At 37.9% G+C, this 27,592-nt stretch overlaps 3 protein-coding genes across 3 annotated transcripts in view; all 3 read left to right on the forward strand.

Annotated features, from left to right (window-relative positions):
- Positions 1-2,149: 2,149 nt before the first annotated feature.
- LOC140273908 (rano class II histocompatibility antigen, A beta chain-like) lies at positions 2,150-11,012 on the forward strand. Its single transcript, XM_072369574.1, has 5 exons — positions 2,150-2,250; positions 10,067-10,242; positions 10,347-10,640; positions 10,743-10,877; positions 10,969-11,012. Exons 1-5 carry the CDS (start codon positions 2,150-2,152, stop codon positions 11,010-11,012), a joined length of 750 nt encoding a protein of 249 aa, XP_072225675.1.
- A 3,005-nt stretch (positions 11,013-14,017) lies between these two features.
- LOC140273909 (H-2 class II histocompatibility antigen, A-U alpha chain-like) lies at positions 14,018-14,680 on the forward strand. Its single transcript, XM_072369575.1, has 3 exons — positions 14,018-14,027; positions 14,149-14,430; positions 14,550-14,680. Exons 1-3 carry the CDS (start codon positions 14,018-14,020, stop codon positions 14,678-14,680), a joined length of 423 nt encoding a protein of 140 aa, XP_072225676.1.
- A 4,484-nt stretch (positions 14,681-19,164) lies between these two features.
- pitpnc1a (phosphatidylinositol transfer protein cytoplasmic 1a) overlaps positions 19,165-27,592 on the forward strand; it is a 41,401-nt gene continuing 32,973 nt past the window's right edge. The window contains exon 1 of the mRNA XM_072369777.1: positions 19,165-19,739. Coding sequence (XP_072225878.1) covers positions 19,692-19,739 — 48 coding nt within the window. The 5' untranslated portion in view covers positions 19,165-19,691. The remainder of the gene's footprint in view (positions 19,740-27,592) is intronic.

The raw sequence follows: 27,592 nt of genomic DNA on the forward strand, positions 1-27,592 counted from the left end.
GGAGAAAATTATTTTGAGCACAAGCTGGAGAGCTTTTCAAAGTCATAAAGTAAAGCAGCCGGTCTGAAAAAATTTGATGAGGCATGTTAGAAAAATGTTGAAAAGGCTGAAACCCTTTTTAGGATACAATACTGGAAATCGTTGAGAGGCTTTTAATGGGTTCAAAATTCATTCTGCAGAATTTCAGAGACAGTAAGCTGTGAAGCTAATTTATGGATGAATCACTGTAGTCACATGTACATGAAAATTTGATGCAGCTCCGAGAGGGTTTGATTGCTTCGCATTTTTTATCTCATGTCATTGTGTTTTAATATTCTTTATGGCACTTATATTACTTTTCTTGACTGGTCCTCATGTGACCTGATGCAGGGAACATGCTGCGTGAAATTGACTGAGGAGTCTGAAAACAGAAGAGAAACACAGAAACATATAAAGTTTACACCCAACTCTCTGGTGGATTTAAACAGGATCTAGAAAAATGCACTGATAAAATAAACAAGCATTTGCTGCACGGGGTCGCATTTACTTTGGGTTGAAATAAACTCCATTGCAGTTAATTAATCGATTTAACTGAATTGAAGGACTTTGATTAATATTTTTCACTGTATGGTTCCCAGTCACTCTATTTGACTTTTTTACCATAAATTTTGTTTTAATGCTTTTATGTCCTATGAAAAGTACTTTGAATCTCTTATTGTTGAATTGTGCATTTGCTTGCCATGCCTTGGGTTTTCTAGAATCAGCATACAACAAAGATTATACATACAGGTTAAAAAACATTTAAACACCCACTTGAACTGTGAATTCGGTGTTTTTCAAGCTTTCTGCTCCTGCAATAGTATGACGACTATGAAATGAATGAATAGGTCCTCCACATGCTGTTAAAGAAGTTATGACCAGTCAAGGTGAGGACACAACACATCTAGGAGTGTCTTGCAGTGTCAGGGACACTAATAAAAGATCCTTTGGTTCTTGTGGGTTGTAGAATGGAGCGTTTGTAGATTGATGCTATCAGATCTCTTTAAAATAATAATCAGTGTGAATGTCAATATGCAGGTTTTGCCAGAAGAGCATCACATGCAAGATGAGCTGTGTTGTCACTTAACCTGTCAGTGGTTAAGTGACAGGATGATGTACAATAATTCCACACTAGCAAGAGAATAGCTAAAAGACATGATTAAAAGCCCAATATTAACATGACAATCACGCATATGATGAAAATACACAAGCACCGTAGCTGTTCTGTTAAAGTAATTGTTTTGGGAATGTGTGACACTTTGTGTTAGATTCTGTCAACAAAGCAATTTAGTGGTGTATTAAATCACTGAATTTCTTTATTATTTTTGCTTCTATATACCATGATATTACAGGAAATGTAGACATGTCAATGATGAGTGACTGGGAAAGATAACTGACAATTTACCTTCTCAAGCAAAAACCAAAAACAAAAAGAATCTTTATCCTGGAGAGAGTTTGACATCCTTTACTCTCCACTGATTGGTTGATGTATAGCAACCAGTGTCTCCATAGTGACATGGAAGCAGCAGTTTGGCTGTGAGCAGGGGAGGATCATCAGACCTAAAAAGCACTGCGGCCACTGTGATGAAGGGAAATCATTTTGTCTGTAAAAGCCTGCAATTCTCTCCCTCAGCAATTGCACATGCACATTCACAAAGGTACACACTTGTGCACAGGAAGCAAACACACGTGCACATATGCACATGTCTGAAGGCGCTCTTCCCCCCTTCAGAACTCACACACTAATCGTGGTGATATTGGGTTTTTGTCGTTTAATCTTAAAGGAGAAAGGCAAGCTGAGTCCCAAGATGAAAAAGGATGCCACATCTCTCACAGCAATATCTCCCCACTGGCAATAAGTCCAGATTTCATTATACATTATGCAAGACACAATCTTCTTCTCTAAATGAAATGTGCATGACACCTAGATGGCTCTCTGACCCACTAGAAATCGGTAGACGGAAATGAACTGGATAAAAAGACACATTATGGTTACCTCTACCACAGGATTGATAGATTTTCCTCATGGAAATGCTAGTCCTGAACTACCACTGTCTACATGTTTGGGTTTTTGACCAGCACCCTGGAATCTTGAAGTGGATTGGATCTCAGTGTATCCATGGAAACAATCATGACACTGAAGCATCAACCGCTGCTCCGAAAAGGTTGCTCCGACATGATTGATAAGGATGAGCGCAGATGTGGTGAAAGAGGCGGACTTGTTGGCGATATGTGTGTTTGAAAGTCATAAAAAGGTACTTGATGCCTTCCTGTTGTCTGTGGTGCTTGTTTTTCATTGTGAATAAGTGCACTACGGCCTATTTTTCAGTTGATCTTGAATTCATGGCAAATCAACGCTGCCACCCTTGAGAGAACGTCTGGGGTTGTTTTGCTTTTTCAAGGATTTTACAACATCTCTCTATACTAACCAGAGGAAGGTGCATGTTGTGTCTCTGACTGAACATCCTATAAATTCTGTCTAAAAATGTACTGATATACACTTACAGAGTTATTATTTAATGCTCTTTAGATGCTCAATGGCACCAAACTTCAGGAGGTAACCTGTAGGAGGTAAATTGTGAGACCACATTTTCTCCTAGACAGACTAAACCCGTGTCACCTCATGTCACAAAATCATTCAAATCATGTGTCTTTAAATGACTGCCAGTGTCATCTTTTGTATGTCTACAGTATATGTTCATACATTTCATATCCCGGTAAGCAGCAGCCGTTTAAAAGTGTATTTCCCAATGGGATTAGCTCAATAACTAAGTGAACCACACAGGAACCCTAGTGGACACATAGATTTCACAATTAGATATAGGAACAAGGGAAATATCAAGATTAGGATAGGATTAGGACAAGGATAGGTCAGATGTTACCACTATAGCAAACTCAATGGTCTGGTGACGGGTGGAGGTTTAATTGTGGTAGAAAAACAGCAGAGCTGATGAACTGATGGATGACAGCTGCTGCAACTGAGGAGCCTGCCAGAGTGCAGAGAGACAACTCCGCTCACACCCACACTCACTCACACAGGGAGAGAAGACCAGACTAACTTCATACACAGGGGTAAAGGAAAGTGAAACACAGGGACAGACACCTGACACCAGACAGATTTTGTTGATAAATGGTAAAGGAACTGTACTTATTTAGCACTTTTCGTAGCACGTCTGAGTCTATAGGCTATACAGTGCTCTTTTTTCTATCACACACATTCACACACAGATGGAGGCAACGTGGGTTGCAGTGTCTTGCCCAAAGACATTTCTACATGTAGTCCAGACAATCATACCGCCAACCTTCCGACTGACAGGCGACTGCTCTTCCTCCTGAGGTACAGCCACTCTGGCTTTTTCCTTTTTACAGTTTAACCTTCATATGAGTGATTGTGTTTAATGATGGTGTTCAGAACAGTTCAATATAGGTTTGCAGCCTTCATGCATAAAGAGATTTCTTTAGATTATCTGAAACTTATGTACAGTAGATGTTGTAATTGCCAAATCCCTTGCTGTTTGACAATGAAACATTATTTGAAAATTGTTAAACTGTTTTCACAGCCTTTCACAGAGTGGTGAACACGTCCACATATTTCCCTCTTACGGACTCAGCCTTTCAGAGGCTCTGTTTTTGCTCCCAGTCATGTTACTGACCTGTTGAAATAAAGGCAGATAATGCCTTATTTAGAGGTCGCATCGTCCCTGCCCTGTTCACTCCGTTATATGGATATATGCCGATCGCGAGTTTTCTAAATAGCTTCCGAAGGACGCGGACTTTCGCCAAACTGTTCTCGGTGAGAAGATAAAAGTATTTCATGCCAGAAATAAGGTCTACGATTTAAAAATACCGGAGTTCCCCTTTAAAGTTAACTTACAGTTGGGAGATGTTCCATGAATGGTTTATTTTTTTCTTGTTTTATTGGCACTACACAACTTTTCTTTTGTTGCCTCTGTTCCAACTTTTCTGAAGTGAAAATGCATAAATGTACAGATAACTGAAAATGTAACACAACATTTTTAAATAGTAAGAATAGTTTCCACATTTCCGATATGTTTTTTATGGGGCTGCTTTTATGACTCTGTGATGTCATTGGATTTGCAGTAATTGGACAACAAGACATGAATGATCACATAAATGTGGCCATTGGTGGCCCAACTCTCTGGTGAGGGCTCTGCTAAGAGATTATATCATGCAAAAAAAATGTATGCTAGTTACAATTACGTTAAAATGCTGCCTTCTCTCAGAATTGTTTCATTCTGTCTTCCCATTTCTGTGTTATACAGCATGTAAAAGAAAACTATTTAAAAAACTAATAAAAAATTCATGTTTCGGGACTTTTAAAGGTGCGATACCACCTCGGTTCATGATTAATGTCTTGTAATGTCTTAAAGTCAAAGAGACGAAATGGGGGGAAAAGCTCAACACCCACAGAAAAACAAGACCCATCAGGTATTTGGAAGATCAAAGATGTCACTGTTTTAAGAAAAAACAAAAACCTTTCGTGTGCACGTTATCCATCTTGAAAGCAGCAGCTCAGCTTTTGAATTTAACTTGTGTCCAAAGAGGAAGTCGGCTATCAACTGAAATGAAGACAATCCCCCTCCATCAACAGATCCTTATTCTTCATTGAGCTCCCTCTGAGAAGCATCCAACACCAGTTAATTATTTTTCTACTTCAAAACTGATAGTTCTGATAAAACACTTATACATTTTGGCTTTGGCACAATATACACATCTGGCAAAGCAGAGAAACAAGTTGCTTTCTCCACAGAAGCATTGCACTGACTTGGAGTGAGTGGTTAAGAAAGTGACAATAAAGGCCAGCTAATGATGTTGAGCGGCATGAGGCAAGAAAGCCAGGTCTCTTAGCAACAGTTTCTCCCTCTCTGCCAATACTGATATGGTCTGGAATAAGCATAGTTTACTGTGTGTGTGTGTGTGTGTGTGACTGAGTGAGGATACGTGTCTTCCAAATTGTTGCAGGTGTCATCAGTTTGACATACCAAACAGCGAAGCATAATGTCAAATTATTTTCCTTTTAAATCCAATTAGAGGTAGATGATAGATGCGCCAACTCACACCAAAATATTACTTGTATGTGTAACTTGTGTGGGTGAGCATGTGCGTGCATATTTCCCTTGTGTGAGTGAGTATAATGAATTCATTTGGAGAGCAGAGCGTAGAAGACATGAAGAGGTTTCACTGTAACTTGCATCATCCTCCCAATTGTTAACTGCCTGGCACTTTAGCAAAGCTGTGATGTGTGTGTGTGTGTGTGGATGTGTGACTGTGGGTAAGCGTGTACAGGTATTCCGGTTTTAGTAAAGTGAGAACATGTGGTGTGATCATACCAGACATAATCAACACTTAAACACTTTGCTAGCAATTTAATTACAACTGAAAGCATGCATGTGGACAAATGAAAAAGGTTAACCAGCACTGGTGAAAAGAGGCAAATTCAGGTCTACCACAAACTAGTAAGTGGTTCACACTCATATAGCAGCTTTTAACCTTGTTTAGGTTCTACACAGTGCTTTTACATTGTGTTTCTCATTCACCCTTTTATACAAGCACCGACAGCACTGGGGGGTTCACTGTCCAAGTGCCTGATAACAACTCTCTGAGTGGAAGATGACCGATTTCAAATACTTCTGAAAAACTCTCTTGCAAGTTTTCTACAACTTCTAAACACATGGGGCAATGAATCAGGTAATTTGCCTTTTTTTTTTTTTTTTTTTTTTGTCAAATCGACAGAATTTTCCTGGTGCGTCCATAGAGCTCATATTTCTCATCTTTTCAAACCTGTGAAAGGGATTTCAGTTCTTTTGGCGTTTTTTTTCTGCTTTTGTGCTTGCATTGTTAGTGTGGGCTCATATGTTTATGAGCTGTCCTTTTGAGTCTTGCCTGTGAGCTCTTCTTATCTGATACGATGGGTGGAAGGAGTGTATTTCAAATTCAAAAGACATGTAAGTGAACTGCACCATCTTGAGGTCAGAAGTAAGTTAGATGCAGATCTAATAAGAGTTAGAATTCTCAATTACATTGTATATTGTGTCATTTTATAGTTTTTGTTGTATTAATTAGAGAGAAAAAATGCCAATTTTCATGTTTTAAAAGATTAGATCGTATGTTATTGTTGAAAATTGTGCACTGCCATTGCACAATGCTTACAGTTTTAATACAGATTTGATATATTTTCAATAATCTTTACTCTAAAGTGAAAATAATGATAATTTTACAATCAATTTAAAGCCATTAAAGAAAAAAACAAGTGAATAAGTGACCTTTATTCATACACAAAGAATGGAATATATGTTTTGCTGCACTCATTGAACAGCATAGACAATTTTGAAGAAGAGCCAAGATGAGTGTAAGTGGAAAAAACTTCCTTCTTTTCAAAAATGGTTAATTTTGAATGTGTGAGACTATGTATACCCTATCTTCCCATAGGTAAAGCATACACATTTTCTCTTCCTAACTTTAGTTTTAAAAACACATCATCTTGAGAGACTGGTCCCAGATCATATGGACTCTCATCGCTCTGTCTCTGTGGATCTGATCAAATTCAACACACGCGTACACAGCTATAGCACAAAAACATGCGTGCTGTAGATGCTATCTCCAATAAATAATACATGGAGTTATTTTCTTGGTAAATGAGTGACTAAATTCTCCAAGAGAAAACTTTGAGTACAAATCAAAGATGACTCTATGATGTAAATGCATAACTTATGTGATACTGACCGCTGTCCTTTTTACATTATAATGTCACTTTAAAGAGCTTTAGTGACATCTTTTGGGGGATAAATGGTACTGCAGGTCCTTTTTTATTCCCCTTGTGATGTTGTGGATGGTTTTGAAATCCCCTGAGATTACCCAAGGATTTAATGAATGCTATTTGATTCTATCTATAAAGATTACTGAATAAATCATTTGGATGGATGTGCAGCTTATAAAATGACCAGCAGCAGGTCCTTTGTGAGCATTGGGACTTCTGAATTTTGAAAGCAAAAATTGAAAGCAGATTGTATCAGTTCTAAACATGTTTTCACTGTAAATGGAAATTGGTGATTGTCATTTTGCCACACATTATTTAGTGTTATTAGTTATCATTCATATATATATATATATATATATATATTCTCCATTGAAGGAGTTGGAAAATCCTTATCTGGGAGCTTTTCATACAGTGATAAAAACAAGAAGTAGTTAGATGAAAGTGCACATATTCACTCCAAGCCAAGAGGTCACAAAATATTAATTTCGTTGCTGTGGTCAGCATTTCTGGGTTGCTTTGAGGACGCTTCCCTCTCACAGTAATATTTAGGTCGTACTTCAACATTATAACAAGAGCACAATAAATTATATGTGACTGAATGTTTATCCAATTATTTTCTGCAACAACCACTGTACTGTACCTCATAGGTACTTCTTGTAGGTAAACGATACATTTAGCAATACTTGTAACTGAAATCCACCTCAAATGATAAGGGAATAGCCATGAAATCATATAAAATGCAAATCGACATTCAGTAAGTTCTGTTGAATGAAGTATAAACTTAGTACTTGGAATGCTGATGACTTAACATTTTGTTTATGGTAAGCAAGAAATACTTGATCCATTCTGAATTAACCAACACACAAGTTAAGCATTAACTGTTTGAACACTGATTAAGAAACATTGCTCGTCTTGGTTCCTGTACGGCTACAACGTTGCTTCGCTCTCGCTCACTTGACGCAGCTGCTGCGCAGCGCTGCAAATCATTGGATCGTGCTGTCAAACAAAGCCTCAGAAGGCAAAGATACATGCAGATAGCTCTGACTTGGTGAAACAGTTTAATGAAGAGTGTACATTTCAGTGGGAAAGCTCAGGTCTTCTCTGGGATCCAAGTGGCCACAAGACGCTGCTTGAAGCTGTGCTTGCTGCTGGAGGGGACTGTTTTGGAGTTTATCGTGTTTTTATGTCTCTCCCCCCCCCCTTTTTTTTCTTTTATTTTAAAAATATTTTTTTCAACATAGATGCTGGTGGAGTAGTTTGAAGAATTTGTAACTGCTTCTCGCTGTGAGGTGCTTTCATGTCTTGGAAGAATCTCTGGAGGAGCTGGTGTGCGAAGAGCAGCCTGACTACTGCGGAACGGTCACTGGACGTGTTGCTCATGCAGAAGTGAGCAGGGGGTTTGGTGATTTTGTAAACCGTAAACATGAGCCTAACATCCTCAGAGTTATAGATCTTTATGATGTTGCGTCATTTTTATGGCTGAACTGATTGCTGTAAAGTTGGCAGTGATGCGTTTGCACCAATACTGCTACAACAGATTCTCGGTCAGGCATCCACCGCTGGGTGGAGCTGCCGGTTTCTGGTACCTTGCTGAGTTGTTCTACAGATAAGTGGAGCCGTTTAAGCTGCAGGGGGAGTTGTTTGATTGTAGACAGCGAAGGACAAATCATTCATATGTTTCACTCTGAGCGTTTGGATTGTGAGATTTCATGAGTGGAAGTGTGTAGATACCAAGTACTTTTAACCTATATTCACATCCACATTCACATGTGTGCATGTCTGTCTGTAACCTTGAAACTGCACAGAAACATAAAACTCGCTGACCTTGTGGCACTATTGCTTGCATGCTTTGAGGGTGAAGTTTACTATGTCCCAAAAGCCGAAATAGAAGCTTAAATACACAGATGTAATGGACGCTGCTATTAGAAAATATCAATATCGAGCTGATTGCCTGTGATTATCAAGTCAGAGAGTCTTGGTGTGTATTTGTGTTTGTCTAAGGGGGCTGTAAAACCTTTCTGCAGCTACTTTGACAGCATACTTCTGAAATGCTGTTTTTTTACAGTGTGGAATCTTATAGTGCATCATTTCTCCCACAATCACATTGCTAAGTCAGATAGACAGCAATTTGCCATAACACTGCCAATCACCGATTAATCTAATGTACATGTTTTTGAATTGTAAGCCTGGGAATAAAAACTGAACCTATACAGGAACAGTGAGAACAGGCTTTAAGCAGAAATCCCCCAGCTGATTACCAGGTTTATACAGTTTCTTGCTGCGAGGAGACACACAAATAACACACATTCTTTCACCTTATAATTAATTCCAATAAGAAAATTTTGGTTCTCTGAAACATGGAACTCGTATTAACTTAAACCAAATACCTTCTGAAAGATGTTTGAATGAGTAAATATTTTGAGCGTGAAAATAATTAAGTAAAAGAAAAACATTAACTTGACATGTTTGAAAGGAAGCAAAAGCCCACCCATCCTCCACTATTCTGTGTGTAATAATAATTTGGCTTCCTGTCAATACCTTTTTATAATATCTTACCTTAATACGTTATTTACAAACTACGTAATGTACTTGCATACAAATACATATATGATAAAGGGTATACATTGCTAGACGTTAGGTTACTAGATCAGTGAATATCAAAGCTTTATAATTCAAGAATGGTTCATTTGTGTGATCTCCATGACTGGTATTGTGAATTATTATTATTGTTATTTCGAAAAAAAAATATGTTTGGCAGTGATAGAAATTGAGTTTGTTTCAAAAACTATTCTAAAAGAATTATAGTTCATTGTGAACCCACACAGATGTGAACAACAATAGAGATTAAAACTGGTAATACGATATCATTTCTACATTTGTGTAATGGTTAGAGGGTGTTTCAAGCAAGCAAAGGGGAGGATACATTCCTACATGATATCATGCTATGAAACTGCATTCATTTCCTTGTATCAGCGAGCAGTGCTTATCAGGGAGGTTTTTTCCTACAAGTTCATGAACATTAAATATGGTTGTTTGTAATTTTCTTTTTGGTTTGTTTTTTTCTCTTGTCGGTTCAGGTGAGTTGTATTACTCTATTATTTGATGGCCACAGTGTCATGTTCAGCTGGAAGTGTAATTTGAATTATTCAACTTAGATTAAAACTTTTCTCTTTATATTACAGCTCTCTGTGACGATTATTACCAATCCAGAGCATGCTGCACATTCATTGGACCACACCTTGAAGCTGCAGAGTATACACTTGTCCTTAGTTTTAATAAACATGATATGCTAGAGTTCAACAGCACAAGAGGCAACTGGACAGGATTTACAGCTTTTGGAACTGAATTTGCAAAAAATAGGAACAGTGATCCTCGAGATGCAGTTGTAAGATCATCTGAGAAGAAAATGTTGTGTGAAGAAAACATAGACATATTCAACAAAGCAGGTAGAATAATATTTTCACAACGCCAAGTTATATTTTTGTTGATTTGACTTTTATAATGACTTTCTTATGTAAACTGTGAAAACCAACACTCCTTTCTTTCTTAGCAAATCTATCCACAGCACCCATTGTCAACATTAAATTGGTGAAGCAGCATAATGGTGGACACCCAGTCATGCTCGTGTGCAGTGCCTATAACTTTTACCCAAAACAAATACAAATGACATGGCTGCGAAACAAACAAGAAGTGACCACAGGGGTCCATTACTCTGATGCGATGGCTGATGGAGAATTGTACTACCAAATTCATTCTCACCTGGAGTTCACTCCAACTTTAGGAGAAACAATCACCTGCGTAGTCGAACACTTAAGCCTCTCTGAGCCAAAAATGATCGTCTGGGGTAAGTTGACCTTTTGAAATGAGTTATTGGTTTAAGTTGGGTAAAGGACATGCAAAATATGTATTTGTATATATAAGCTTCTCTGTTTCCTTGCTATTTTAGACAACTCTCTTCCTGCTGAAAAAATCATTCAAATTGTTGTTGGAGTATGTGGACTTGTGCTTGGGATTGTTATTATGAGCTCTGGATTAATTTACTACAAGAAAAAGTCTGCTGCATTTTTTCCTGTGAACCAAGGTGAGAACAATAAAGTGAATGTATTAAACTAATAAAAATGTTGTAAAGTATTGCTGTGATAAATAGAAACTCCTTTCTTGTTTTTTTACAGATCAAACACCGATGGACAACGCCTCTGCTGCACTGCTAATGTAGCAGGTTAACAAACAACCTTATTTTTTGACGTCATCTGACCCCGTTTCTCTTGTGTTTGTCAAGAGTAATGCTGGTCTTGGTGTTGCTTTTTAAAGCGAAAACTTGCCTTTGAATTGAGTTGGCAATGGACAAAATATGCTCCCACTGTGAAATTCAGTGCCGATAACAATGTTAAAAAATTTGTGATTTATTTTCAGGTTTTCATCTTCATCACATTGCCTTTAAATGAGGACAAATGCTTTCATAAATTTTTTTTTTTTTTAAAGATTTCATTGTTACTCTATCACTTAAAAAAAATGCTATTAGCTAATAATTTGCATTTCGCAGCAAAATTGAATGTAGATAGATCTTGTTAGTTTCGAGGCAAAGCCAATGTAACACAGTCATGACACACCAGTAAAATATCACTCAATTGGCTGATTGCGGTCAACAAGCTGACTTTTGGCTGAAAACGTTGATATAATTGTGAATTATTGGCTCAAAAATAGTTTTTACACTTGTTTACACAAATTTCCTATTGAACACATGTAGGCAGCTCATTCTCTTTCTGGTTGGACTTGACTCAGACAATCCACTAAGCCTTTCTGTCTCATCACTCATATACTGAGAAGAAAGACTAAAACATATATTTTCACGATAAAGCCATGTTTATAATTTACACCAGAGCCCACTTTATAGTCTGCAATCATATTTCATCATATTTTTTTTTCCGTCATTTGACAACAGAAAGAAATGTATGATAATAAAAACAGTTGTAGGGGAATTTGACTGCAAGAAAACACAGTACCTACTTCTCAGCATGGTCTTTGGTCTTTGTATGATTTTTACTAAGTAGCAGTAGTGTCTTTATTTTACTCTGGTTTGGTGTTTATTCAGAGTTTCCCCTGTTCTTATTTTCTGTACTCTAGTTATGTGATTTCCTCTTTTATTTAGTGGAGCTTTTTACCAGTTAATTTTGCTCCCTGCCACTACTGATCACCAGGTCTCTGTTAACAATCATCCCTGTAATTCATTTACAGGTGGGGTAATATAGTACATATGTGTGTTTTTGTATATCCTCAGGCTCCTTTGCTTACTGGCCAGATTGTTGTGTTAGTCTTTCTGTTCCTTTTTCCAGTCAGTATCAGTTTTTTCGATTTTACTGTACATTTCTTTGGTTATCTTTTCATTGCAGTACTTTCTGTTCAGCCTCCAGAATGTCATTAAAGTATTTTGTTTGCCCTCATTTGTCACAGTTTTGTCATTAAAATGTTTTTTTTTTTGCTTGTGATATACTGGGCCTGTCATTGGCTACACATGGAATATATTTATTTACTTTTCATAGTTTTTTTGTTTTTTTTTCACCCCCTCTGTAGAATCTCCACCTTAAGGTGGTGGAGGAGTTTCAGTAATTCCATGATCTTGAGAGCCGTGTTTGTTTCGGACAATAACACGTTCTTGGTTGGATGTCATTACTTTGGTTTTGTGAGAAAATGATCATGGTAAGGGCTAAAATACATTATTTTTACAATGTATCCATAACCTTCTTGAAAGTAATATTTTTGGTTGTCTTGGTTACATAGAAACACAACTCTTTCTGACAAAGTTCTGTTAGGCTCTGGTTGTCTGAACCATTTAACCTAACATGCATGTTTTTTGGACAGTGGGAGGAAGCCGGTGTACCCAGAGAGAACCCACACATGCACAGGCAGAACATTTAAACTCAGGTTGCATATCATTTAAATGTTCTATTGTCCATTTTCATCCAGAATAATGAATGCACTTTTAGATTAATTTTTGTTCTCTGTACCGCAAACATTCATGTTCTTCAACATTGTTTCCTTCTTTTGAACAAGGAAACTTATCTCTCAAAGAAGTGGAGAAACTATTACACCTGATCAGATCCACTGATTTTATCTTTTAAAAAAACTTTAAAAAACTCATAAAGCTTTGTGATTTTTTTTTTATTTCATTGTTTGTTTGTTTGTTTTCATGGTAAATAGTAGTTGCCACCACTTTTAATGGCTGAACTTTATTCTGCACCAACTGTTACGTCTTTCTTTTGCTTCTATTATATATATTTGTACTTTATTTCCCAAATAAATCCAATCAAAGTTCAATTGGATTTGATCATTTTTGGGTAAAATGTAATAAGGCAGGGTGCAGCCAAAGGTAATTATTACCTAATTTTAAAGTGTAGTTATTAAGTAGCAACTTTATTCCCACAGATAAAAGGTTTATCCAACTCTGAAAAACATTCTATCTACAAATGTCTGCAAAAGACTTACAGAAAATACACTTAAAGATAATACCATTTTCCTATGTGTAAGCATTTACGAGTGTTCAGGTGATGTATTTGTATGGAATAAACAGACAAAATTCAGACAAAGTTTTACTTGGTAAGTAAGCCACCGGTATGTGTTTGTTATTGTTCTACTTCCTGCTCTTGGTGCCAACTATGTTAACGTCATACGTGGTTTCATCTAACACAGCCTCGACAAGTCTCATACTCTTTGAATGCTGACAACAGAGAGCCGAGACACTTAAGTACAGATTGACCAAAATGTACTTTGGAATTATACTTGTTTTCTCAGGAGCAGTTTGCGTCAATGCAGAACGTAAGTGTCAATATTTCCCTGTGGCTGCTGCAGCTGTATGTAAACTGATAAATACGCAAATCTATCTGGATTTGTTTTCTTTTTAATTAAATTATCTTGTTTTTGTTGTTAGTTTTAGTCATGTATATGGTGCTATACACTTTAGTTGTTAAACCCAATTGTTACATTTTCTCAGGAGATCATCAACTTTGTCACATCTTTGGATGCTTTTACTCAAGGGAAACTCAGCTCAGTGTAACACTGGATGATGATGAATTGTACCATGCAAATTTCAAAAAACATCTTCTTACTTGGGAGAAGAAAGTACCAACAGCATACCAATACCAATGGCCTTATGAACCTGCAGTACATTTTCAAACTGAATGTAAATATATATTGAATAGATGGAGACATGCCGACCCAGTCACAATGATTAAAGGTAAGGATACTGCACTTGATTTCATTCATTAGTTCACTTTAACAAAGATAATACTGTTTCATTCTTTTTTTCTTTGAAAAATGTAGAACACTGAAAAATAATGCGCTAATTTATCCATCAGAACCCCCAGAAACTGTCATCTACCCCAGAGGTGAAGTGATAAAAGGGGAAAATAACACCCTCATCTGCTTCATCAATCACTTCTTTCCTCCCGTAATCAACATAAAGTGGACCAAAAATGAGAAGGAAGTGGCAGTGGAAGATCCTTTCATCAGAACTATATCCAATCCTGATGGGACATTTCATGTCTTCTCCTACCTGAACTTTGTACCAAAGGAAGGAGACATCTACAGCTGCACCGTGGAGCATGAGACACTGAAGGAGCCTAAAACCAGGATTTGGGGTGAGAACAAAAATGACTTGATAACAAAAAAATACTTCATATTATTCAGTAAAGTTTACCAGATTCTAAAGTCAATTTAGAGATGTCTTACATTGAATTTCTTTCCCTCTCTTCTCTAGAAGTTGAAAAAGATGAGGTGACCACAAATAATGGTCCAGCAGTCTTCTGTGGACTTGGCCTTACTTTTGGACTTCTTGGAGTGGCTGCAGGAACATTCTTTTTTGTTAAAGGACGCCTGTATGCTTCTTAACAAATTGCATTTGCACTGGCCCGGATCACATGATGTTTTATCCATTGCTCCAGAGTCAAAGCTTTATGCTCCCTAAGTTAAAGCCTTTTTTATTCAGATCTATTTTTTCCTATAATCACAATGGCTTCTTTAGACTTTTTTTTTCGCACTGTGCATGTTGAAATGTTCTTATTATTTTATTATTAAACATTGCCATGAGTTCTACTGTTGATTTGTTTTATTTAATTTCACAAACATTTATGCACAGTATCCAGCTACCTCCCAGCATCTAAAAATATGCATATTATGTTATGGAGGGGCTAGTATGAGCCTGCTTGATATCATTTGCCTCTGTGTTGGCCCTGTAAAGTAATGACAATTAATGAATAAACATTTAAGTGATGTTTCATTCAAGATTTTCATCTGAACACATTTCTTCCTCAAAGATGATGATTTATTGATTTATCACCGTCCTTCCAGGTCCTAACAATACATCAGACTATTCTTAAAGCAATTTTAGTTGTTTTAACAATCACCCCCACTGTTTTGTTTGCGTGATGCAGATCAATAATTTGACATTTCTGAAACAAAGTACCCTGCCTCTTGCCCACTGGCAGCTGGGACAGGCTCCAGCTCCTCAATGACCCTCAACAATGACGAAATGGTTGACTAGATAGATGAAACAAAGTAACAACTTCTCTACAACCACAGGATGTGTCCTGTGATATGATTGTTTAAGGAATCCATACCCCACGACATACTTGACTTGGGAGAAGACCAAGATTACTTTACTTTATTTATTTATTTATTTTTTGTTTTACATCAAAATCTTTTATGCAAATGTGAACTAAGATAGGGCTGTTTGTGTTCTCCAAAAGCATTTTCCCAAAAGCACCAACAAGGAAACAATTCCTGCTTATATAACAACATGACAGTGAAGCCTGCAATGATGCCTGGCCAGAAATACTTGATTGTTTTTTTTGTACAGTACCTTTCCAGATTTAGAAGATGGCATGGCAAATGGTGGCAATACCTGCTTTACCTCATCACACAGTGATAAAACTGGCATTGTTTATTCAAATCATTCTACATTGTGCAACTTCTTTCCTGCTACCCTTTCTTATCTTGATTCTCACCTTGTTTTTTCCCAGAACAGAAAAAACCCTACATCTAAACCATGGTGACTGGTATGAGGAAACTGTGAAGGATAGAGAAAATGTAATGAAGTACATGAGACCAAAGCAAGACTACACACGTCTCTTTCTGTTTTTGTTCTTTGTCCTTTGCTAGGCCTCTTATGCTCATTTTCATTTTCTCTTTATGTCAGCAAGGCTGGAAGAGTTGCACTATGCTCTCTCTTGAATGAAATTAAATGGTTTTCCCCACGATTGACTGTGAATACTTTGTACTGCTGGTAGAACAAAATTTTACACTTTGTGGTACATAGTACAAATAAGAAATAAGATCAGTCAAAAAACAACGTTTCTGCTAATGCACCTCAGCATGCACCTGTGGGCTTCACCTCTTCTTTGTTCTCCACAGCAGGGTTGATTGATCACAGCCTGCTCCTTATCTCTACTAACTTTGTGTCAGGCTTTACAGGGAGTCCTTTTACATCTACTCTCATTTGATATGCTCATACATAGGTGAGTTGACTGATAGGATCTTCATATAGCTTCAATATTACGAACAGCACAATTCCAAAATGCATGTTTTTCTATTAGCTTCCAGTAAGACATTACCTTGCAGCATTCATTTATGTAAGTTCATGTTTATACTTCTCTGCCTGTTTTTTTCTCTCTCAGTCCAAAAAATAAACTAAATAAACCACACAAAATTAAACATACTTTTTCCTTTTGACAGTGATTATGATGATTGTACAGTCCTCACTGTTTCAGAGCAAACAGTTATAACATGCATCCTGTATCCTATAAGGAAGCAAACATTTAAACTCCTTAAAAATTTAACTACAGATCTTCTAATATTTCAGTACCAGAATAGCTGTGACCCATACAACAAAGTTGTCGTTGAAATTACAAAGAATTCAGCAGAAATAGTTGCTCCTATCTGTTCTTGAGAGCACCCAAAGTGAAGACACAGCATAGGGGTTTAACTTATTTCAATAAAAGTTGGGATGTTGAGTGACGTGAATAAAAACCAAAAACACTTTCTTAATGTTTTTACAATTGTTAAGACAGGGGGTGTTTACGACTGTGCTGCATCACCTCTTCTTTTAACGTCAGTCTCCAAGTGCTTGGAAATTGAGGAAAACAATTGCAGCTGTTAGGGCAAGATGTTTTCCCATTCCTGCTTGATAGATGGTTTCAGCAGTTCAACTATGCATCACTTTCTTGTTTTGATAGTTTAATGATGCATCAAATGTGAGTAAATGTGATTCACTCATGTAGCACTTTTCTTTGCATGTTATTTTTACAAACTACGCAGCGCTTCTTTCCCTATCACAGACATCGATGAACACATCTGAGGCAACATGGGGTTCAGTGTCTTACCCAAGGACACATAATCCAGAGAAGACAGGAATTGAACCAACGGTCGTCCCATTCTCAAGTAAATGCTCTTCTTCCTGAGCTTGTTTGTACAGTTTAACCTACATATGAGTGACAGTATTCAGAACATGGGGTTAGAGCCTTTGGGCATAAAGAGATTTCTTTAGATTCTCAAAATGTGCATTGCTGTTTGTCTCTGTGTGGTCCTGTGAATGACTGGCGACTCATCAAGAGTGCACCCAGCTGGAATAGATATGTATGTGAACTGCACCATCTTGAGGTCAGAAATAAGTTAGTTGCACATAAAGTGAAAAACTATAAGTTCTCAGTTAATCATATATATTCTGTCATTTTATAGTTTTTGTTGTATTATTAGAGGAAAAAATAGAAATTGTTATCTTTTAAAAGATCATATGTTATTGTTGAAAAATGTCCACTGTCATTGCACAAAGCTTATAGTTTTTAAACAGATGATAAGAGAGGGATCTTATATATTCTAAATATATCTGTTAAATAACAAATCCATTTTTATCAAAAGTGAATGAGGGATTTTTTTCTTACACAGAGTGTGGAATATATGTTTTGCTGCACTCATTGAACAGCATAGTCATTTTTGAAGAAGGCCAAGATGAGTGTAAAAGACTATATTTATGTATTCCCCATCTTCCCATAGATAAAGCATAAATATTCCCTCCTCCTGTTTTAAAAACACATCATCTTGAAAGATTTGTCCCAGAGCATATATACTCTCATCGCTCTGTCTCTGTGGATCTGATCAAATTCAACACATGCGTACACAGCTATAGCACAAAAACATGCATGCTGTAGATGCTATCTCCAATAAATAATACATGGAGTCATTTTCTTGGTAAATGAGTGACTAAATTCTCCAAGAGAAAACTTTGAGTACAAATCAAAGATGACTCGTGTGATTTCCTCATCACAATGTAAATGCATAACTTATGTGATACTGACCGCTGTCCTTTTTACATTATAATGTCACTTTAAAGAGCTTTAGTGACATCTTTTGGGGGATAAATGGTACTGCAGGTCCTTTTGTTACTCCCCTCGTGATGTTGTGGATGGTTTTGAAATCCCCTGAGATTACCCAAGGATTTAATGAATGCTATTTGATTCTATCTATAAAGATTACTGAGTAAATCATTTGGATGGATGTGCGGCTTATACAATGACCAGCAGCAGGTCCTTTGAGTATCGGGACTTCTGAATTTTGAAAGCAAAAATTGAAAGTTCTGAAATGTTTTCACTGTAAATGGAAATTGGTGATTTGCATATAGCTACATATATATATATATATATATATATATATATATATATATATATATATATATATATATATATATGTAGCTACCTATCCCAGCAGTCTGCTGAGATCATGTGGAACCTAATTATTTATTTTCTCCAATAGAGTTGTGTTGATGTGACTTGAATTATTTAATTTCAAAAGCATTTTTATGTGTAAAAACCTTTAATCTTGGCTAAGATTCAGGACCATGGTCAGCTCCGGTTCATTAAACCAGTTTCACACCTGCATTCATGTCAGGGACAGAACCACAGACTCCTGACGGTGAGGAACCAAGAGAGGAGAGACATGGAGGAAGTAAAAGTTTTATAAACGTCCCGATATTTTTGTTTTCACTGATGCAAGCCAGTCTATCAATCCGTGACTTGAAATCCTGGCTGTTTGCCTGATCTGCCGATGCAGTTGGCAAAATGTGATCAAATCGACCAAAACACACAGGACTTCCGATCATTTCTTTAGAAATAAGATATTTTTTAAACAAAAAAAAAAGCAAAGGCTAGATTTGGATCCCATCAGGTTGTTCCAGTACAATTGTAATCATTAGATTTTTTTTTTTCAATTCCTTTTAGTTTAGGAATCTCTGTTCGATTCTTTGAGGTATGCTTTTGCAGTGAGGGTCAAATCGTCTTATTTCCTGTACGGCTACAACGTTGCTTCGCTCTCGCTCACTTGACGCAGCTGCTGCCCAGCGCTGCGCATCTTTGGACCGTGCTGTCAAACAAAACCTCAGAAGGCAAAGATACATGCAGATAGCTCTGACTTGGTGAAACAGTTTAATGAAGAGTGTACATTTCTGTGGGAAAACTCAGGTCTTCTCTGGAATCCAAGTGGTCACAAGACGCTGCTTGAAGCTGTGCTCGCTGCTGGAGGGGACTGTTTTGGAGTTTATCGTGTTTTTCTGTCTCTCTTTTTGTCTCTTTCACTATTTTTCATTTTAAAAATATTTTTTTCAACATAGATGCCGGTGGAGTAGTTTAGAGAATTGGTAACTGCTTCTCGCTGTGAGGTGCTTTCATGTCTTGGAAGAACCTCTTGTGGAGCTGGTGTGCGTAGAGCAGCCTGACCACTGCGGAACGGTCGCTGGAAGTGTTGCTGATGCAGAAGTGAGCAGGGGGTTTGGTGATTTTTTTGGATCGTCCCCAAGACCGAAGTTCGACAACCTACAGCTTCCTCCGTTTTGCCATCACCTGCGTGCGGGACTATGTTGATGAAGGAATACCGCATCTGTATGCCTCTCTCAGTGGAGGAGGTAGGAGAAGTTGTTGTGATTTTCACTGAGTTTCGTCCTGGTCTGTCTGCTGGATGTCCACTCTTTCACCGTAAACATGAGCCTAACATCCTCAGAGTTATAGATTTTTATGATGTTGTGTCATTTTTATGGCTGAACTGATTGCTGTAAAGTTGGCAGTGATGCGTTTGCACCAATACTGCTACAACAGATTCTCGGTCAGGCATCCACCGCTGGGTGGAGCTGCCGGTTTCTGTTACCTTGCTGAGTTGTGCCACAGAGAAGTGGAGCCGTTTAAGCGATTACAGAAGCAACAGGGGGAGTTGTGTGATTGTTGACAGTGAAGGACAAATCATTCATATGTTTCACTCTGAGTGTTTGGATTGTGAGATTTCATGAGTGGAAGTGTGTAGACACCAAGTACTTTTAACCTATATTCACGTCAGTTCCTTTAGTCTATTGTACCTAACACCACTGAGCAATGTTACTGCACACTCTCAAGCATCCAGATCATGTTCATCCTAGAGCTTAAGTAGAACCAGCTGATTTTTTAAAAGATGAGAGATCCCCTCTCATCCAATTGTTTTCTCAGTTAAATGACAGATTCAATAATGTAACACTCTGGGTCTAATGTAAATCAGAATGTCCAAACACAAGATGAGCAATGATGTATAAGATGTCCAGCACAATGAGAATTCTGTTGCCCTATTTATACTTTTGAAGGGACACCTCCCCATGGACACATGGGACACCTCTTTGAGAACAAACAGAGGAGGGTGAAGAAGCCATCCATGTTAAACTGGAGCGACCATCCCTAAGCAGAGGTGGTGGAACCACCTACCAGTCAATGTGATGTAATCTTGACATTTCTCAGGCAGTTTCACCCCCATTCACACCTTGATTTGTGTCATTCTAATGACCCACGTGATGGCAGGGTTGATCCAAGGCACATAAATGACCTTGAATGAATCAGTGCTAATGGACCCAGAGGAGGTTCAGTGCAAGGGACCCCAAATTGGCAGTACAAGCCTCTTAAATAAGAAATCCAACCTCTTCAAGAAGCACAGAATAAAAACTAAACCCAGTTCCTTGAAATTAATCTTGAAGAACATTTGTTACAAAGTCGGTGGGAATGTTGCCTTTGTGCTGTTATTTTGGTTTGGTCAGAATTTTTAATAGAAGTTTATGTGATGCAACAAGTTCATGCGATTTTTTGTTTTGTCTCTGCATTGTAAAACAAAATGATTGGAGTGATAATTGAATGCACAATGGTGATTTTGTCACCTTTTAAACAAGAATGAGCTCCCATATGACATGTTGTTTTGCTTTCATGTAGCAGTTATGTGTGGTGTAAGATTTGTGTGGGAGTGACAAACTTCAGATGATTCAATCCAATGCAAACTGAACCAAAACAACAGACATGCGGAGGTGTTTTATTGAGTTTCACTATGTTGTAAAGGTTTGTAAAGTTTATTATGTGATAGCTACCACTGGTGGAGGGATATACGCACCTCTCAATCCCTCACTGCTCTCATGCAAAGCCATATTTGAGTTATTATTATTTGAGTTTAATCAGAGCTGGATTCAACAGCGTTCTCTGAAATCTGTTTGGTCCTTCAAGGGGTTTGTGTGTGTTTAATCTTTGTAATTACCAGTATGCTGCTTTATCACATCTTGTCCTGAGGCTGAATGGTTCCTCTGCTTTTCTTTTGCTCTGTTGGTGATGAAACCCTCAGCTGTCCTCTGTGGCCAGCCAAAGGCTATTCCATCTGCTGTTGTATTGACAATAATGTGGTCCAGCGTAATTTATTGATCTCTCAATGACTTTGTAAATGAATGTTTGTAAACTATTAATTTTCACAGCTGGCAAATATGCACCTGCACACACAAAACCACATGATTCATGCAGATGTCATCACATAGAATCATATACTCACTCACTGAGTGGGACTGCTTTTGAATGTGTGGCTGTTTTAAACACAGAAAACAACAAAATATATAATAATTAGAGGTTCATATCGTTCTTTAATGATTTTCCATGTAAGGATAAAGCTCACAAGTAACCAAATGAAAGCCAAACCTATGATGTTTAGAAGGAGTCAGTATCTGTCAATGGAATCCTCTGGAATGGTGAAAATTACATGGTGCACAGCTGGGTGCTGATGTGGAAATTAGATGCAAGACAAAACACATCTTTATCACCCAGAGACAGTTGCTTTTTTCTTTTGAATTCATGAAGAGATTATTTTAGGCCTTTGGTGTCCTGCTATATTGTTTGTGTTGCTTTCGTTATACATTTTAACACCCACAAATCAGAATCTGTTCAAACGGCACTGCAGCAAGCTGCTTTTCAGATAAATGTGATAAAGACATGACTAGACAGCAAAGGAATTTCGGTACCAGCAGACATCAACAGGCTTCTTTCTAAGACCCTGATCTTTCAGTGGCAATGATGCTGAATCTCTGCTGAGTCACAAAACACAATTCATTCTGTTTTCTTTTCCCTTGTGCATATGTGTGTGTGATTTAATTGCCACCTCAGTGAATACCGGGTTATAATCAGTCCTCGTGTAGCACAGATGTAACATTCCATCCACTACTAAAAGTAGAAAATAAAATCAATTAAACTGTTTAGTTTTGCTCAATTCTTTGTGTCTGACACTGAGAGTTTTTGGGCTGAAATTAAAAATGTGCAGAGTCAATTGCTAGAGCCAATAGAGGGTAGCCTGTTTACAGCCTAATAAGGGATTTGGTGTAAAAAAACAAAACAAATATTTAAATATAATTAGATTACAGTGCACAGTGGTGTGTTGGTTAGCACTGTCGCCTCACAGCTAGAGGGTTCCTGGGACTGTTCTGTGTAGTTTGCATGTTCTCCCCATACATGCGTGGGTTCTCTGACTTCCTCTCGCCATTCAAAAAACTTGCATGCTCGGTAAATAGGTGATTCCAAAATGACCCTAGAAGAAACTGTGAGAGTGCCTGGTTGTTTGTCTGATTTGTCTCTGTGTGGCCTTCTGATGGACTGGCGACCTGTCGAGGGTGTAGCCCCACCTCTCGCCCAATAGCAGCTGGGATAAGCTCCAGCCCCCCTGTGACCCTGAGTTGGATTAAGCGGGTATAGGAAATGGATGGATGGATAGATTACAGCTCTGGCAGCTTAAAAAATATTGTTTGTGATTTTTAAATAGAAGATAATGCAGTTGGAGATTGAATCACTGCTCCAGTAAAATCCAGATCTTATAACCCCAGTTTTATCAGAAGAAACCAGACATTACCATTCAAGTTACTTAAAGACAATGTCTGTGGGGTGATTTCATACATACATACATACATGTACAATGATCTCTCACAGAGAAAGTTAGAAGCTGCAGAATGTCTTGAACATGTACTCACATAGTCCAGAGTCTCAGGGTGTCTGACACACTTCAGTCAATAACTTGATTCAGCTCCTGTGACAGTGGTCCAACCATAGCTTGACTCAACTGTACGTGTAGCTGTTCTGTATGTAAAGGTGGTTTTGTGACGTCATGGATCTTTTTTTTTTTTTTAAGGACAGCATCAGATAGAAAAATGTGTGAAATTGAAATACTGGAGTTTGGGAGTATAGGGTTAATAACCCAGTAATTAGCTTTCATATAAATTCATAGCTACAGGATTACAATCTGCACAGTATAGCGAAGCAGAGCTGCTCCCCTTCTGAAAGGGTCACAGTGTGATTTGAAGCCGTTTGGAAGATTAAGAAAAAAAAGTGAAACAGGTAAGATAATGCAGACTTGTGCCCGGTTTACAGCCAAGGTTTTTATGTGACTTTTGACCTTGAAAAGTTGTGTACACTACACTATGGCCACATCTCACAAAACCTAAAAAAGATGTTTAGCTGCCTTACCCTAGCTAATTGAAACACAATTGAAAATGTAAGGTGAAATGAAAAGGAAAATGAAAGTCGAAAATGAATTGTTCCATAGAGGGCAAAACACTGAACATCACGACAACAGCCAGGTGTAGTGTAAGGTCAGTCTCTGGGGTTTTCACGTTTGTTTCTGTCCCCCCCGCCTACATGAGCTGCCTCACATCAGCTCAAAGCCCAGGCCAAAGATTTTGCTCATGTCGCTGGAGTGGAGATTCAGTGTTCTGACTAACAAAAAGCCTGTTTAATCCTTGCTCCCTTAGGAGCTCGTCACTCAGCCAGAGAGTGACCTGGTACACTTGCACCAGATGGTGGAAAACATGCTCAATCAGATAACCTGCCAGATGTCAAAAGATGAGCCAATGACACAGTGTATGTGTAAAGAAGTCTGTTTGGCCAAATTTCAACGATATGTTATGAACTGTATTTAGCTCAATTTTGTAATAAAGTAAAGAAATGAGATTTGACTGTGTTTAGCTGTGACTTTTAGAAGCACTGCCAGGTGGATGATTTTTCTCATTAGTCAGAACACAGTTACAGAGCCTGTGGCTCTTTTCTCTGTAAAACATGACTTTGCGGTCTTTCAACTCTGGCATGCATTGAAGACTCTGGGTAATGGTTGGCAGAACTAATCTGTCAGAGAATTCAACTGGTAATTGGAGTAAATTAAGGCTTAATGTTTTGCCTTTTGGCTCTAAACAATAGTAATTTTGATAGAATACATAGAATATGTTTTTACTTCATTCTCTGTCTCTGCACATCTTAATTAATGGACCTAATTTTTACAATTTTTCAACAACACATCCCCAAAAAACATAACCAATATATTTGCCATCAAAATATGTTTTCCCAACATGTCTATAAATTGATTATTTGAGTATAATGCATTCTACTGAGTGAGAAGGAGACTGTCCTTGTGCCTAAGATGTGTGTGTTATATTGTAAAAAGGGTGTAATTTAGTCCTAACCATGACTATCACACTGATGCAACAGCCAATCTAGAATTGCAAATTGATCCAACAGGCATGTTTTAGGATGGTGGGAAGAAGCCTGACTATTAGGACTTTGTGTCTTGTTAAAGGAAAGACTTAGGAATGATGTCTGCACTGCAAGTTCATGTATCTGAAAGAGGGGCAAGTAGAGCCATTATGGTAACATCTTAAAATCAGTGGTACGGATACATGCTAGAAAGAACAAGCAGGCAGCAATAGTTGTGTTCCATAGCAACATTAATGATTTGGTAAACATGAAGGGTCAATGCTTTTCTATTTTTGGTCTCGGGTGGAGGGCTAAATAAAGAGTAGTTGTGCAGGAACAGCTGGTCAGGTGCCTAGGGGTTGCGAGTACAGGGGTGACTAATGGAAAGGTGAGAAATTAAATTAGTCCTGAGGACCGAGAGAGTATGTCCCAGTGTCACCATGGCAAAAGGAAACCATTTAAACATGTGATTCAATATTTTTTCAGAGAAAAAATAAAGAAATAGAAGAAAAAATAGAATTGTATGAAAATTAGCTTCTCAAAACTGGACCAACACAACCGGATGGTCCTGCATTTATAAAATAGACTGGCCAAGCTCCTCTGTATATACTCCAAAGTTTCATCTTTCTGCAACTTTTGGTAAAAACAGTACAATGTTGTTGAATTCCCAATAAACTTGCTCTCATTCACTTTTTATTGATTTTTATTTTTTTTGTCAGATGTCTAATGACGTCAGTAATTGTGATTGAAAATCAGCCCATTAAGACTATGTGCCAGCTTGCGACTGCTTAAAGCATTTCCAGACGGTCACTCAGCTCTGATAAAATCCAGTGTCATTTGGCAAAATCACCATTCAAGCAACTTGTAGACAACATTTGAGCCAGTCAATTCGGCCATACTTACATGTACAATGGTCTCCCACAGAGAAAGTTAAAAGCACCAGAATGTCATGAACATTTTCTCACAAAGTCCATGGCATTGCGACGTTGGATGTGCTTCAGTCCGCTCCTGTGCGTATGTATCAGGACAAGGATGGTGGTCTAATTAAATGGCCAAGCCATAGCACAACTCATTTGTGCATGTAACCATGCTGAGTTCAGTTAAGCCTAAAAGAATCTTAATTATTGACTGGAACTCAGCACACTGAGTGCATACTTAGTCGTTTAAAGGCATGCATTCAATAGACGGCAAAAACAAAAGTCAGAGGTTAGATGGGAATAATAACAAGGAAACATTGTAATTATTAAAATGGCATGACAGAGGGAAAATAGAAAAAAAAACAAAGATACAGGTGGCTCCTAAATTACGTACAATGAGGGACATCTCAAAACCTTTAATACACAGAAGAAAGCACAGTGATCAGATATGGTTAACTAGATAAAAGCAAAGGTGCCATGCGAGCAATGACAAAGACATTTTAAGGATTTTTTAAATGCATTAATTAGAAGTAGGAGTGCTTGTACAGAGAAACAGACTTATGTAAGCATTGTGGCAGAGAATGCTTAAATCAGTGCCGTGTTATTGTGGTAGAACCATATGGTGTAGTTAAAGGCACAAAATTCTCTTTTTTGGCAGCATTATATCAGTGTACTCAGAAACAGACAGAGCCTATTTCCTTGCCAAGTCAGCAGCTGATCTGGCCACTGGTGCCTTATTAGCTGGCAATAGGTAATGTGAAGGTGACTATTCGTGTGTCTAATCCAGTAACCCACTGGGTCATCCACTACCTTGACTTGGCATTAGAGAAACACAGTGGAACAGCCAACGGCCGGGTAATTACTTGCAAGCACTGGCTGGAAACCTATTTAATGGGACTTAAGAGTCATCTGATCTTCATGGATGACATTGTTTCATACATATGCTCATATTTAGACCTTGATGATCAGTGCAACAAAACAGCCTAATGGTAATTTTGATGTTGTCAATTCCACTCGGCAATAGAAACACACAAAGCTCTGTGTGTGTTAACAAAGAGAAGAGGTGCTTCTTTTCTTGTGAAACATGTTTCTAAAAAAGAAGCCCCGACTGTTTCTGATAAACTGTTAAAAACCACAGCGAAGGGCTGCTTTTGCAGCCAGTAAAAGACTCCTGTGTGGTGTAAATGATGGCGTGATTTGTATATTTGAAAATGACAGTTAATCACTAATCATGGCATCATTCAGTCTCTATCTCTCCTTATTGCAAAGCTTAAAAACATCTGTAAATGTTGTGCCTTAATGCTGCAGCCTCTGGCTATGTGTATGAAACTCCTCATCGTAATTTGGAGCTTCAAACAGAACTCCCATGGGCTCAGAGAAAGTGGTATCATGTATTTGAAATGCCCCAACACACTTACCATTAACACTCACTGTGCCTGCACGTCCACAGAACCCCGCAACACAGATTTAATTCAAAGATATAGGAGCCACGCTGATTTATTATTCATTTTGAAGTGTCTAATGGAGTGACACGCCAGCAGAATGCTGCTGAATCGAGACAAAGTGAAGCTATTTGAGTCCACATAATCATTGTTCACTGTGCCTGAACCTGCCTAATGAAAATCTGTTCATCAAGAAGAGGGTTGTTTTGCTTTGAAGCAACTCTTTGATGTGCTGCGTTAATTTGTTTCTCGTGTAGATAAATTAGATTTAAGCATGTTGAACCTAGCTGAACTCAGCTACCAAACAACCTTGAAATGGGCTGAGTTCACAGAGCATGTTTACGTAACAATTGAGAAGAAAAAAAATTGCACCAACTCAAGCTTCACAAAACCAAGCAAACACACTCAGATTTAACGTCGGGGATCCAATCGCTCTGTATGTAGAGATTCTAACAGAAGGTTCCAAACACAAGAATGAAAAGGGACAGAATTTGAAAGTTCCTTGTGAATGATTTTGTTGTGTTTTGTGCAGTGCAGAGTTTTGCTTTTTATGTGCTTTCAAAAATATGAAATTCTTTCTTTCCAAAATCAGTTCTCAGTTTTGTTGTTGCGTTTGTGAAATATCTT

This window comes from Leuresthes tenuis, unplaced genomic scaffold (assembly GCF_036924035.1).
Source record: "Leuresthes tenuis unplaced genomic scaffold, fLeuTen1.0.hap1 SCAF_17, whole genome shotgun sequence".
In the NCBI taxonomy this organism is placed as follows: Eukaryota; Metazoa; Chordata; class Actinopteri; order Atheriniformes; family Atherinopsidae; genus Leuresthes; species Leuresthes tenuis.